We start from the raw sequence: 13,441 nt of genomic DNA on the forward strand, positions 1-13,441 counted from the left end.
TTTGGGGAAATTTTCGCTTTTATTTAGGGAAATTTCCAATTAACCTACCAAATCTTGTATCGTAACAACATGTTATTTATTTAATACATTCCTCGGCGATCTCGACTGGTTACGAACGTTTCTAACCTTTATTTTTTTTTTTATGTGTGTTTAAATCTTCAAAATTTCGACATATTTATGTAAAATGTTTGATTTGTGGAGAAAATAAGTTTCTATATTTTTTGGAATTAAGCTATGAGGGTCTACATTTATCACAAAATGAATAAGCGAATAGTTCCAAAAGGTTTATCTCTGAAGAAGATTGTTAAAGAAAATATTCTCAAATGCTTATAGTATTTTACAATTCTTTGATATGAACTACACAGAGAGCTGGTATTAATTATGCGAATCCGAAACAGTGATGTTGTACGAAACCCTTCAAAACTATTTTTATAAAAAAAAGTTATTTAAAGTGAAGCCCTAAGCCATGGCTTATCTACCTTATACATAAATCCGACATCCCTACAGACGTCCCACTAAGAATTTGACGTATACAGGGGTTATACCAGGGTTACATCACTGTTAAGTGGTTTTATTCATTCGAACACCAGTGGCCTCTTACTACAAAAGAATAAAACGATTTATTTTTATATAATTGACTTAAAATATTTTATAAAATAAAACTAATTCTACGAGGATTAGTGCTAAAGGTTAAAAGTGAACAGAAGATGAGTAAAGTTAATGGTATAAATAAATTTTGTAATATTCAAGCTCCGTAAAGAGAAATATGAAATGCCAACTTGTAAGATTAAATTTATATACCCATAATTCTAACTCTTCGTTATAATAAGGTTATAAACCTTATTACAGCGAAAAATTATATATGAGAAATAGCAAGTAATCATGTAGAAAAGGTAATAAATTAAAAGAATAATTTGCATTCCTTTAAATAGCTGCAAAAGATGAGTAAGTGCACTGTACATCAATAATAAAAATAACACGCTTCAAAGTAGCGTTGACCTAATGATTCCTTACATATTTATTACGTATATAAAAACATTCTAATTTAATAAGTTGTTATCAAAATAGATCTATGTTTCTTCTGTAATTATACTACAATTATTATCTTTTATTACATTCCTCAGACGTTGTAATAAGGAACAGTTGTACACTTTTATGTGTACGGAAAACGAATCGATAAACAAACGCACGTTAGGCCGTACCCGGAACGATATTTGTTTGTTACTAAAAAGAAAAGATATGTAATATAAATATACATTTATTGGCTAAATTACATTTTAAAAAAACTACATTAAAACTTAAATAGGGCTATTTTTTGGGCCTCTGCGGCAGAACCGTGAACAAAATGACGTCCCTATCGGCAACAAAGCTGTGATAATTAAATTAATTTATAATTTCTTTGAGATAACATAGTTAATAACTTTAAGATCCGTGTTTAAAAAAAAATATGGACTATAGACAATAATATATTTTGGGCTGTAATATTTTAAAGATACAATATCAGAAATAATTTAAGGTTGCATATTATATTGTAAGTGTATAGCCTAATGAAGTCATTAATTAGCAAGTCTCTGCAACAGTCTACATATTTTTTAAATTTTAAATTAAAAAATAATCACAATTACAGAAGAGAAGCCTTTTTTTTTAATCACCGGGCTCTTAGCAAATGCCTTGTTTGCTTATTCATAAGCATTGAAGAAATTTAAAAAGTAATAATAATTTATAGAAAAAATTCATATTTTTACGAAAAATGTAAATAACAATTTTAATAATTATTACTAATTTTATAAATACACGTAATGTATGTTTACAAAATTATATAAATGATTTTTAGAACATGTGGTGCCATCTGTTAAAGAATTCAAAAATTATTAAATTCAAATATTTTCCGAAAATATTGATTTTAAACTGGTTAAAAATAAATTAATATTAAATATATAAACAAGTGAAACTAAATAAAAAATATTATAACAACTTACTATAATTTTTAAAAGTTTTATAAAAAATTTTTATAAAATTTAAAAAATAAAACTTAATTACATTACACCAGATTTTAACAAATATTATTTTTCTTCTTATTTTTATTTATAATAAATTTATATTAGTATATTTTTAAACATTTTATTAATAATCTACTTAAAAGATGGCGCCACACGATATAGATAAGACAGAGTCAATGGATCCATTGACTCTGATAAAGAGAAAACTTTCATTCATGTTTTCTTTGTTACAATATAATTTTTTTTTTTTAATTATAAATAAAATCAATTTATTATTTTTATTTATATATTTTTTCTTATAAAATATATATATTTTTTTTTAATTTAGGACTTATCTCCCTCCTCAGTAGAAGTACTGGGCCATTTGGTCTTTGACTAGGCTTCAAAAACAATTACAAATTATTCATTCTATTGCAATTTTTGTCTATTGTAAAAACAAATATTTTATTGTTAAATTATATTTATTATTATTGTATATATTAAATATCCAACTTTATACAGTCGGGCCTCTAACAATGGCTACCTCCAAAGGCCATTTTTATGTTCCTGTCGTTCGGAGGTTTCATTGCAAAAAGGAATTTTATATCGAATTTTAATATTTATACGTTTATACAATAGGAAATGTTTTAATTTTCAAATTTTTAAATTTAAAATAATGAAAATTGTAGATACACTTTAAACAATTTTTAATGTATGAAAGTTGCGAGGGTCTATACTATCCTCTATTAAGTGGCGGATTAACCATTAGAATGAGTAGGCTTAGCCATTCAACAAAGGTGTGATAGTATAGGTGGTCAGGAAGAGCCATAATAAAGCCCAGCCTACAAGTTCAAGGGGTAGTTAATCTGTCATTGGCTCTGTTCATGTTGAAAACATTTTTCAAGTCGTTCAATGTTATAAGGCAGCTTGTTTTCTCAGCTTTCTTTACATGTGTAACACTTTAGGCAAGCTTCTCATAGGAAGTCCTTCCGGGAGGCTCCCTTTTGGTAGATCTTTTTGCGTAGTCTAAAGTAATCAAACATACCATACCGCACCTAATCTATTCTCATTGAATTTATTTAGTGAACAATAATCTGATACAATATGATCTCTTCAAGGTACGTATTTGAGTAATTAGAAAATCCAGAACACAAACTCATGGTTAGGGATTTTGGATTAGTTTGATAGAAATAAGGCAACGCAACACGGGGACGTTTTTACTACTCGGGAGAACTTTCTATAAAAGACTGGTTCCTATTTAAGTGCTAGACAAACCCCGAAAACTCTGCGGTCAATCTATTGGACAGGTGCGAACTCACGATCAGGGTTCTACCCACAAACTACCAGTGGTTCGTAGGGATTCTGTGTCTATCCTAAACTAAGTAAATTTTTTTTCACTTAGATAGCATTAGAATTTTACTCTTTTTACTAATTACAAATAAAGAGAAACGTGACAAACATTCTAAAAAGTGGTGGCCTATTGATTTGAATACTTCACTTTTCATTCAATTGCAATTTATTATTTATACCAGTATTGTTTATTTAAAATATTTATTAAACATATAATCGATATTCTTATCTTCATTTAACTCATTATGTATTATTTGGTTTTTCTGGTTTTTTTAAGAGATGCCGAATAAATAATGCCATATTTATTTCTCATTTGTTTTAACGTTTCTTTTTTACTTTCTATCATTTAATTTATAGAATAAACTACTCGTGATAAACAGCAACCAGTTTAATTATTTATACAAGGCACTTGTAAATTCGCTTTTAAAAATAAGTGCAATTAATTATCTTGAATTTTTTTCAACTCCTAATTTGAAATGATTAATCATGATTTTATTCAAATTGATTTAATTAATATTACATCTTACTTCTTAAAAGTTAATAAATTTATCTATCTAAAAAAATACATTGATAGAAAATTTTAGTTATTATATTCAGGCCGTACCCAGAGAGAGCCAAAAGGGTAATTTTATTCGGATATCACACTTACGAAGGCCTCAAAAACTTAAGTTTGTGCTTGTATACACTTAAAATCTCTCAGAGATTCTATAATGCTCTTTAATAACCGAACTGTTTATTGTTATTTTTAATTTTGTTCCATTTTTAAATCCATTATCCATGATATTAAATGAATTTTTCCACTTGAAACGGGGAACTAAGCTTATAAATTCTCTTAAAAAAACGCAATTTTTTGCGTATTTAAAGATTTATGATATTGATATCATCGTTATCTCTGGAAAACAATGAAACAATAAAATCTTTTTAAAAATATGTCCAAAGTTTTCGTAAGATGATGACTCAGTGATATTGGGAATTACCAAAATTAGGTAAGGAATGCGGATCAATTAATTGTCCTTGTAGTTGTCAACCATACTAATTATATCCTTATGAAATCCTTACTCAAATGAAACCTAGAGTAGAAACCTATAAAAATTAAGGTAAATTAAAGTTTATTTAAAACGTTTCACAAGATACAATTTTTTTTTTTTTTTTTTTTTAAATTTCGGCTCACTTAGGAAAATTAAAAAATAAAAAATAAAATGGAATAGTTTGATCAGTGGCATTGAATATCTTGTTACAAACCTGTCTTTACGACTTGGATAAAGGGGAGATGGCACTTGTTTCTGTATTTTTATCACGATATCAAGGTTAGAACTGGTTTTCTGATTGTTTCATCAACTCCTTGATGACTAATTTTTATATAGGATAATGCCTGAAATTTCGATATACGGCGTATATTGAATTAATGAGAATTAAATAATAAAAAATATATTTAATTTTGCAATTTATAAATTAATTAATCGTATATCGTAATTAATTATTCGTGTTCGTAAATCCAAAAATGACATCGTTGATGTTTAGATAATCAAGAATATTGCTGTTTAGAATGAGAAAAACTGCAAACAAACATAAACGCCTTTGATCATAAAATTGTAATGCCAAATCATAATTATAATTATATTTATATATATTTATAGTCGAACAGCTCTGTTATAAAGTTTATATCGACATTTCATGACAAACTCATATTTTCAATACACTTAACGAAAGTTTTTACATCGAAACGTTGTAAATTATGTCAAACTTTTTAAAAATTTAATAAATACAAAAATATAAAAGTTGAAACAATCTTTATAAGTCAAAAATATAGATCAAGGTTTCGTAGAAAGGACAAAATATCGAAGAACAGTTGATGCACAAGATAAGAATGGATTGTAATAAAGATGTTGTACATCCAACCAAAAACTTTCACCTGTTGACCTAAAACTATCAAGTCCTATTATTTTAATAATAAAACGCTTACGACCACAAAACACCTTCGAGTAGAATGATACTCAAGGACTAAATGCACCAATCATATAAAAGTATCAAATCACGTCAACCTCGCTTTGCTATGTATATAAACTGTGATAAAAGAAAGTCAGTGACTGAAGAGTTTGTTAAAGAGGTGTGCAAACATGAAGGTAAGTTTAATATAGGATTTTTTGGTATTTTTAGTAAGAAGTAGGAGTATAATTACTGATTTATCTTCAGCTTTTGCTGATTTGTGCCATTCTGGCAGTGGCGAGAGCGACGCCAATAGTTGCACCAGCAGTTGCGGTCGTCAACACTGGAAAAAGTGCTCAATTCCGAAATCAGGATGTAAGTTTTTCATAGATTTAAAACTCTTAAATTCGAGAAATAATTTCTAAAATTCTAATTTACATTAATTTATAGAATTTGGGAAACTATAATTTTGGATATAATGAAGATCACGCTACAGGAGGTACTTTCAGGAGGGAAGCTTCTGACAGTCTAGGCAACATTGCTGGTTCTTATGGTCTTAGAGATGCCGATGGCCGTGTACGAATTGTCAATTATGTAGCTGATGATTTTGGTTTCCGTGCCGATATCCAAACTAATGAACCCGGTGTTGAGCCGAAGGATCCTGCTGATACTATTATTAATAAAGCAGCTTCCGTTGTCGTTGAAGGTGCTCCTGCCGCACCTGCTGCTATTACATTAACTGCACCTGTAAAATCAATTCATGCAGTTGAAGCACCAGTTGTGGCTGCTCCAGCTGTTGCCGTAGCTGCTGCACCTGCAAAATCCATTCATACTTACGGAGAAACTCTTTATGCCCCGGCACCCGCTCCTGTCGCTGTGGAAGCACCTGCACATGTAAAATCTATTCACACTTACGCTGAGACTCCTGTAGCCGTTGCACCACCCGCTCCAGTTGCTGTAGCCGCTCCTGCGCCCGTTGGTTTTGCAGCGCCTTCTAAATCCATTCATAGTTATGGAGAAACTGTAATCGGACCGGGTCACAAAACTGTTAAACACGTACAAAGCGTTTCTGCACCCGTAGCAGTAGCACCAGCACCCATCGCAGTTGCAACACCAGCAAAATCAATTCATACTTACGGTGAAACTGTCGTCGCACCAGCTCCCGCTCCCGCTGTTGCTGTAGCTGCCCCCGAGAAGTCAATTCATACATATGGAGAAACTTTTGTTGCACCTGCCCCCGCCCCCGCTGTTGCTGTAGCCGGTCCCGCAAAATCAATTCATACATATGGCGAAACTGTAGTAGCTCCTGCGCCAGCACCAGCTGTTATTGAACCCGCAACACACGTTAAATCCATTCACGCATATTCGCACTCACCCTATGCTGTTGCAGCACCCGCTCCAGCAGTAGCAGTAGCAGCTCCAGCAGCGGTTCACACTTATGGAGAAGCTATTGCAGCACCCCACGCAGCCGTAAAATCTATTCATAGAGAAGTTGCTGTTGGTCCCCACGTTGGTGCAGTTCGTTCTGAATCAGTGGCAGTAGCAGCACCCGGAGTCAAGTCGATTCACGCTTATGGCGCTCCATACGTAGTAGGAGGAGGACATTCTCTGGCTTATGCTGCATATCCATATGGATATGGGGGATATGGATATGGTGGATATGGATATTATGGCCATCCCGGCTACGTACGACTAGGAATTGTCGGTGGTCCAACACCATACAGTCATTTGTACGGACGTAGATTGGGAAAATAATATGTTGACTGAATGCTCAAATAAATGCAATAAATTTATTTTATTTCAACAAATTTGATGTTAACGTCTCTTTTAATTATACAAATTCTTAGTTTAACAATTGGAAAATTTAAATTAAATGAAAATAAAATAAATAAAATAATGTTGCAACGAACACCGCTAAAAAAAATAACCGTTAATTTTCAAATTGTATGTAAACTGAAATAAAAATTTATGTTAAAATTATTTAATTAATTTATATTGTAATTGTATACTTTGTATTTCTTTTAAAGAATTAAAGTAAAAATGATTTTTCGTATAACTAGAATTTTGTTTTTAAAGTTGGCATATGAACTGGTAATAAAAATATTCGGAAATTTATGTTAAAAATGCTATATGTGTTTTTATATTTACATTTACATTATTTATATATTAATTATAAAAATTCGCATATAATGTAATACTTTATACATGCCACTGGTGGCATGTTTAAAGTACTTTTGCGTACATTATATACCACCAGTGGCGGATTGGATAAACTCCTTAGTCGTGGGTTCAAACCTGACCAACTGGCAACCGCGTAGTTTTCCAGGTTATCTTAATCTGTCTAACGCCTAAATAAGAACCAATTCCTTATAGAAAGTTCTTCCGGGAGAAACTTCTCTCTTGGCGGATTGCCCGTGTATTGGGTTATCTCATTCCATCAAACTAAACTAACCTTTTTAAAAATACATTAAACTTTCATTAAACACTACAAGAAAATTTATTTCATTTAAATTACTTTAAAAGGTAATAAACTACTATTTTAGCTATTAACAGAATTACTTTTATTTTCTAAACTTTTTTAATTAGATAATTATATTTTAAACATAAGGCGTCGCCGATTTTCTTACTTAAATTACTAAAATAATTAATTATTTTTTAATTGGCATGTTAAAATGAGGAAATGCACATTTTTACGTAAATTTGAAGTCATCCTTTACTTTTCATTGCAAAACAGACGAGATGACATCGACTTAACGTAAGAATGCACCAATTGAACAAGCCCATAATTATAATTAAACGTACAGAAAATGGTGTTTTTCCTTCTTGTGGAAACAAACAAGGCTAAAAAATGGTAAAAAATTTGAGAAATAACCATCTGAAATAATTATTAAAGTAATGAAAGCATTTTAATTTATTTTTTAGAGTTTAATTATTAATCTATTTAAAATTTTGGTACATTTTTGTAATAAGATAGAAGCGATCTACCAAGGAATTGCCTCCCAGAACGATTTCTATCGGAAACTGCCTCCTATTTAGGCGTTATACACATAAAAACATTTTAAAAAACCCCAGAAAACTCACGTCACTATTACTTGGACGTGGGTTCGCGCCCGTTGGCGAGGCGGAAACCCAAGTGCAAGTAATAGTGTTTAGGGGTTTTAGCCACACTACACTACTAGACTAAAAGTATTGTATTTATATAAAAGTATTGTATACTTGAAAGTTTTATATTAAAAATAACAATAATAATAATAATAATAATAAATGTATTTATCTTGGCATTAGTTCAAAACATTTACAGAATAGAGGATATTCAGCAAAATTAATTGTTACATATTTCCTCCAGGCATCAAGTGAATGAATATATGACCTTCACTACCTCTAATAAACTCCCAATAACCTTACATGATTATTGATTCTGATTATCATATTTAAAATCAAACAAATTGGTTTATCATATTTTAAATATAAATACAATTTAATTCATTTATAATATTAATTATACGGATAATAATAATAATAACTTACATTAAAATCTTTTTTTACTTTTATAACATTGTTAAATTATTTAAAAATATTATTAAATAAAAAAAATTCTATTATGTCCGACGTGAATAAAAATTAAATATACTTTTCTTAGAGTTTTAATTAAATATTATCTATATTATTAAGGAAAGGTGGCAGAAAGAGCATTAACAAGATACTAATCTTTCATGATGAAGATTATTTTCATTAGAATTATGCGTTAAAAGTTATCTAGAAATGTGTTTAGTTGCAGAAAAATTAATTATTTTAATTATAAATTTTATATAACAGCAAGCAATACGTTAATTATCTCATTGAATAATTCAAATTACATTAAAAATCATTCATCACAGAATTGAGAGGGAATATCCAATTAAATGTGTAAAATAATGATCAAAATTCCTTTTTTATAGAAAAAAAGCTATAAAATCTAATATATTTTCATTTATTATATTCATATAATGGTACTAGAGTCGCCCATAATTCTTATGGGCCCCTTAACAAATACTGATTCGATTGCGAAGGCTTCATTAATGAGACCTCACCACGAACACGCAAGATTACGCATCTTCCTATCTTCCTGAGCATGGTCATGATTAAAACTAAAATATAAACTCCTATAAAGTTTTAATGTTTAGGAACTCGTAAAACAAAATGGTTTTCTTTTTAAAAAATTCTTTACACATTGTGGATACTAGAGGGCAGATCCACAATAAGATTAGATTAGATTGATTAAATAAGGCAATGCAACACTTGGGCGATCTACCAAGGAGAGGGTACTTTTTATGGGAAATTGGTCCCTATTTAGATGCTAGACACGTGAAGAAAATCCGGAAAACTTCACGTGGCCAGCCCGTTGAAGAGACGTGAACCCACGATCATCGTTTAGTGGTTTTTTGGGCTTGTTCAGCCAGTCTTCAGTGGTTTTATCCATTCGGCCACTGGTGGGCATTCCGAGTCGATTTAGAACCCGATTCTTTCTTCGGCCGTCCGATTAAAGTAAGGAAGTAAACACTTTTAGTAATTTTAAAGTGTACTCTGTCACAGTGAAAAGTCAGAAAATAGTTTTCCACTGCATGAAAATGAGCATTTTTACTATATGTTATGTGTTAATAAATGTTTATTCTATAGAAACTTTGCATCAAAATTCTAATAATAAGATATGAGATTATTCAATTTCGAGAACCACAGATCACATCAAACAAAAACATATATAGGAAGTTATATAGAAAGATCTTTAAGATCTTTCTATATAACTTCCAATATTATCTATTTTGCACAAAGTATTATTATTATTATATTGTATATTTTTACAGTTATAATTACAAAGAATATAGATAATATTAAACTATAAATAATAATACAGTGAAACCTCTGAACAACGGCCACTAACGAGAACATAAAAACAGTCATTAGAAGTTATTTTTTTTATTAATTTCAGTTCCAGTAAACTTCCTAACAAAATGAACGTTATTGGAAGTTTAAGTGGGATTATCTATAATCGTAATGATTCTAATTGTATATTAAATAAAGAGCATTTAAATTTACGTAGGCTCCTTCTTTCGTTTTTTTTGTTAGCTTAAGTTCTAGATAAAAGTAAATAATTTTTTAAGAAAATATATTAAAAAGTCGAAATTAATTTTAATATATTGTAATTCTAAAACTTCCTATATTAATAATAATAATATAAAAATAATAATTACTTTTTCATGTTAAGGTTAAAATATATTCCGTAACAGCTACAACTTTTCATTATTGCTCATCACGCATTCTTAAGGATTAAAGAATAACCTAATTTAATAGAGTAATTGCTAAAGATTTAAACATTTTTATACAAATAATTAAAACTTTAACAATATCTCTTTTATGTGAAAAACAATGATATGATGAATAAAATAATAATTTTCTTGTTATCCGTGACATAATAAGGTTAACGGATGAATAAATTAGCTCTACGAGATTTACATAAAAAAAAATGTCTTGTGATTCCAGATCCACTGGCACCAAGGTTTCTTCCAAAGAGTTTGTAAGGTTCTACGAGTCAAATTTTTTGTATAAACGTATAACATATAGGCGGAAGAACGATAACGGAACTAAGAAAGCGCCTAAACGAGATAAGTGACAACTTCTCATCTTAATATTCCTCGTTGTTTCGAAGACCACACCTAGTTCTACCAAGGTTGAACGTGTGAAAACCCATTCGTAACTTGTTAATATATTGTATCCGCAATAGATAACCGTCCGTGACCTATACCCTATTGCCAGATTTGTTCATTAATAAACAAAACATTCTTTTTTTTCCCTTTGAACTTACTCCTTTTTCCTCCTCCATCTCTGGGCGTATCAGTGGATAACTAGGTCATCGAGGAATTCCTTGCTAAAAATTGAATTTTGAGAAATTTCTACATAAATTTAACTTGCCAAATTAAAATATTTAGCAATTCGATATTAGAAATCTTTCACAAACATTAATTTTACTTAATAATATCAAGTAGAATATATTACATTGTTAGGAATGTTATATTGTTAACAGCATCCTAGGATCGAGATATGAATATTAATAAAGAAATTTAACATTAATTTTATTCTTTATAGTCTCAATAATAATAATTATTTATTTATAAACAAATTAGCATTTGTATAATTAAAAAATTAGATTAAATCAACCATTAGATTCATAAAGGACTTAATACAAAAGATGGCCAATTAAAATGAATATTCCAATGGCAAATGTTGTTGATGCAATCATTATTTTAAATTAAAAATCGTATTTATATGAACAAATATTACTATAGAAACATTGTAACTTATTGATAACATACGAACGAACTAATGAATACAAATCGATTACCCGCCTATAGTGAAAGTGACCTCAGCCTTGGATAATTCCAAACTGGCTGAATGTCGTGTCTTTAAACCGGGTTATCTGACCTTCAGGGTAAATGGACGGGAACCTCGGAATACCGCCTATGACGTCAGAAATATCAGAATCTTACTGGGAGATTTAGTATAAATACGCTCGAACGAACACCAAAAGCATCAGTAGTTCAATCAAACTCAACTGAATCCACAATGAAGGTAAGAAAACATTAAATATATACATGCAAATTTATTAGTAGATTGTATGCTTTAAAAATAAAATTATAAATATATTTTAGTTCTTAATTCTCTGTGCCATTGTCGCTGTTGCAAGAGGAGCGGGCGTTTTATACGCTCCAGCAGGAATTTTAGAAACTGGGGCGAGTGTGCAACACAGAAACCAAGATGTAAGTTCGTTTAAGCTATTTTCTAGAATTAAATTTAAGTATGATTGTATTAAAATTATGAATTTTTTAGGTTTTTGGTAACTACAACTTCGGTTACAAAGAAGACCACACTACAGGAGGAACCTTCAGAAGCGAATCTGGTGATGCTTTTGGCAACAAAGTCGGTTCTTACGGATTGAGAGATGCCGACGGTCGTCATCGTGTTGTCAACTACGTAGCCGATGCTGCCGGTTTCAGAGCCAACATCCAGACCAACGAACCCGGAACCGAACCCAAAGATCCAGCAGCCACTCTTATTAATAAGGGTGTTGCAGTAGCTGCAGCTGCTCCAGCCGTTGCTCTGGCTGCTCCAGTTCCAGCTGTGCACGCTCCAGCTTTGCACGCTGCAGCTGTGCACGCTCCAGCTGTGCACCACTATGCAGGAGCACCTCTATTCGCAGCAGCTCATTACGCAGCAGCACCTGTTGTTAAACACGGTTTCTACGCTCATCACGCCGCTCCACATTATTATTGGTAAATCTGGCATAGGTTACGGATGCTTGGCTTGTGTAAAATATGCTTCGTTCTAAAACTCTTTGCTACCTCTTTAGATAATTCTAATTCTGTACATAATGTGCAATATGTGAGATTTTTTTGCATCATTTGGGGATGTTTTTTGCATCGTTTCTACGGAAAAATGGCTGCTTTGTAAAGAATTTTGTTCTCAATAAATAAATGTTGACTTGAATATAACTTGTGTGTTTGCATATCACATCAATTTATAAACATACATCTAAAATAAATTACGGATATTTCAAGGATTTTAATTTGTAAATAATTTAAAATGCGATAATTTCTATTGAAAACGGATTGACTAAAAACCTTTTTGAAGTTTAATATGCAAATAATTAAAAGTTTACGAGATAAAACGATTTATACAGTATTTCATGCCAATAAACGTTATAAATAAATTGTTTTCAACTTTACAAGGGCTTCAATTTTTTGTTTTTTAAATTTATTTTTTATAGAAAGATAAATTTAAAATAAATAATAGAAAAATAATTTAAATAAAATTAAATAAATTAATAAATTTAATGAATAAATTAAATTAGAAGAAAACAAAGTAAAATTTTAATATATTGTGCATAATAAATAGCATGATAAATTGAAAAAGAATTTATTTATTTCTAATTTATTTTAAAATTTAGAATAGAAAACTAGTAAATCTGTTTTCTTTCATTTCGCCACAATAAACGTACTTATTAGGCATTCGTCATTCGTATTTACAGCATGCTTAATAAAATAAAACATGTATGTATATATATATATATATATATGGTGTACATAAATTACAATTTAAAATATAATTTAACATTCGTCTAACTTCACTCAGACTCTATTAAATCATAAGACAAA

At 30.1% G+C, this 13,441-nt stretch overlaps 2 protein-coding genes across 2 annotated transcripts; both read left to right on the forward strand.

The window, feature by feature from the left end:
* Positions 1–5,429: 5,429 nt before the first annotated feature.
* LOC136976827 (calphotin-like) lies at positions 5,430–7,063 on the forward strand. Its single transcript, XM_067272215.1, has 3 exons — positions 5,430–5,452; positions 5,523–5,630; positions 5,706–7,063. Exons 1-3 carry the CDS (start codon positions 5,447–5,449, stop codon positions 7,008–7,010), a joined length of 1,419 nt encoding a protein of 472 aa, XP_067128316.1. The 5' UTR covers positions 5,430–5,446; the 3' UTR covers positions 7,011–7,063.
* A 4,518-nt stretch (positions 7,064–11,581) lies between these two features.
* LOC136976829 (cuticle protein 14-like) lies at positions 11,582–12,778 on the forward strand. Its single transcript, XM_067272216.1, has 3 exons — positions 11,582–11,858; positions 11,939–12,046; positions 12,117–12,778. Exons 1-3 carry the CDS (start codon positions 11,853–11,855, stop codon positions 12,561–12,563), a joined length of 561 nt encoding a protein of 186 aa, XP_067128317.1. The 5' UTR covers positions 11,582–11,852; the 3' UTR covers positions 12,564–12,778.
* Positions 12,779–13,441: the final 663 nt, after the last annotated feature.

This window comes from Centruroides vittatus, unplaced genomic scaffold, assembly GCF_030686945.1.
Source record: "Centruroides vittatus isolate TY-2023 unplaced genomic scaffold, ASM3068694v2 contig_425, whole genome shotgun sequence".
NCBI classification, from domain to species: Eukaryota; Metazoa; Arthropoda; class Arachnida; order Scorpiones; family Buthidae; genus Centruroides; species Centruroides vittatus.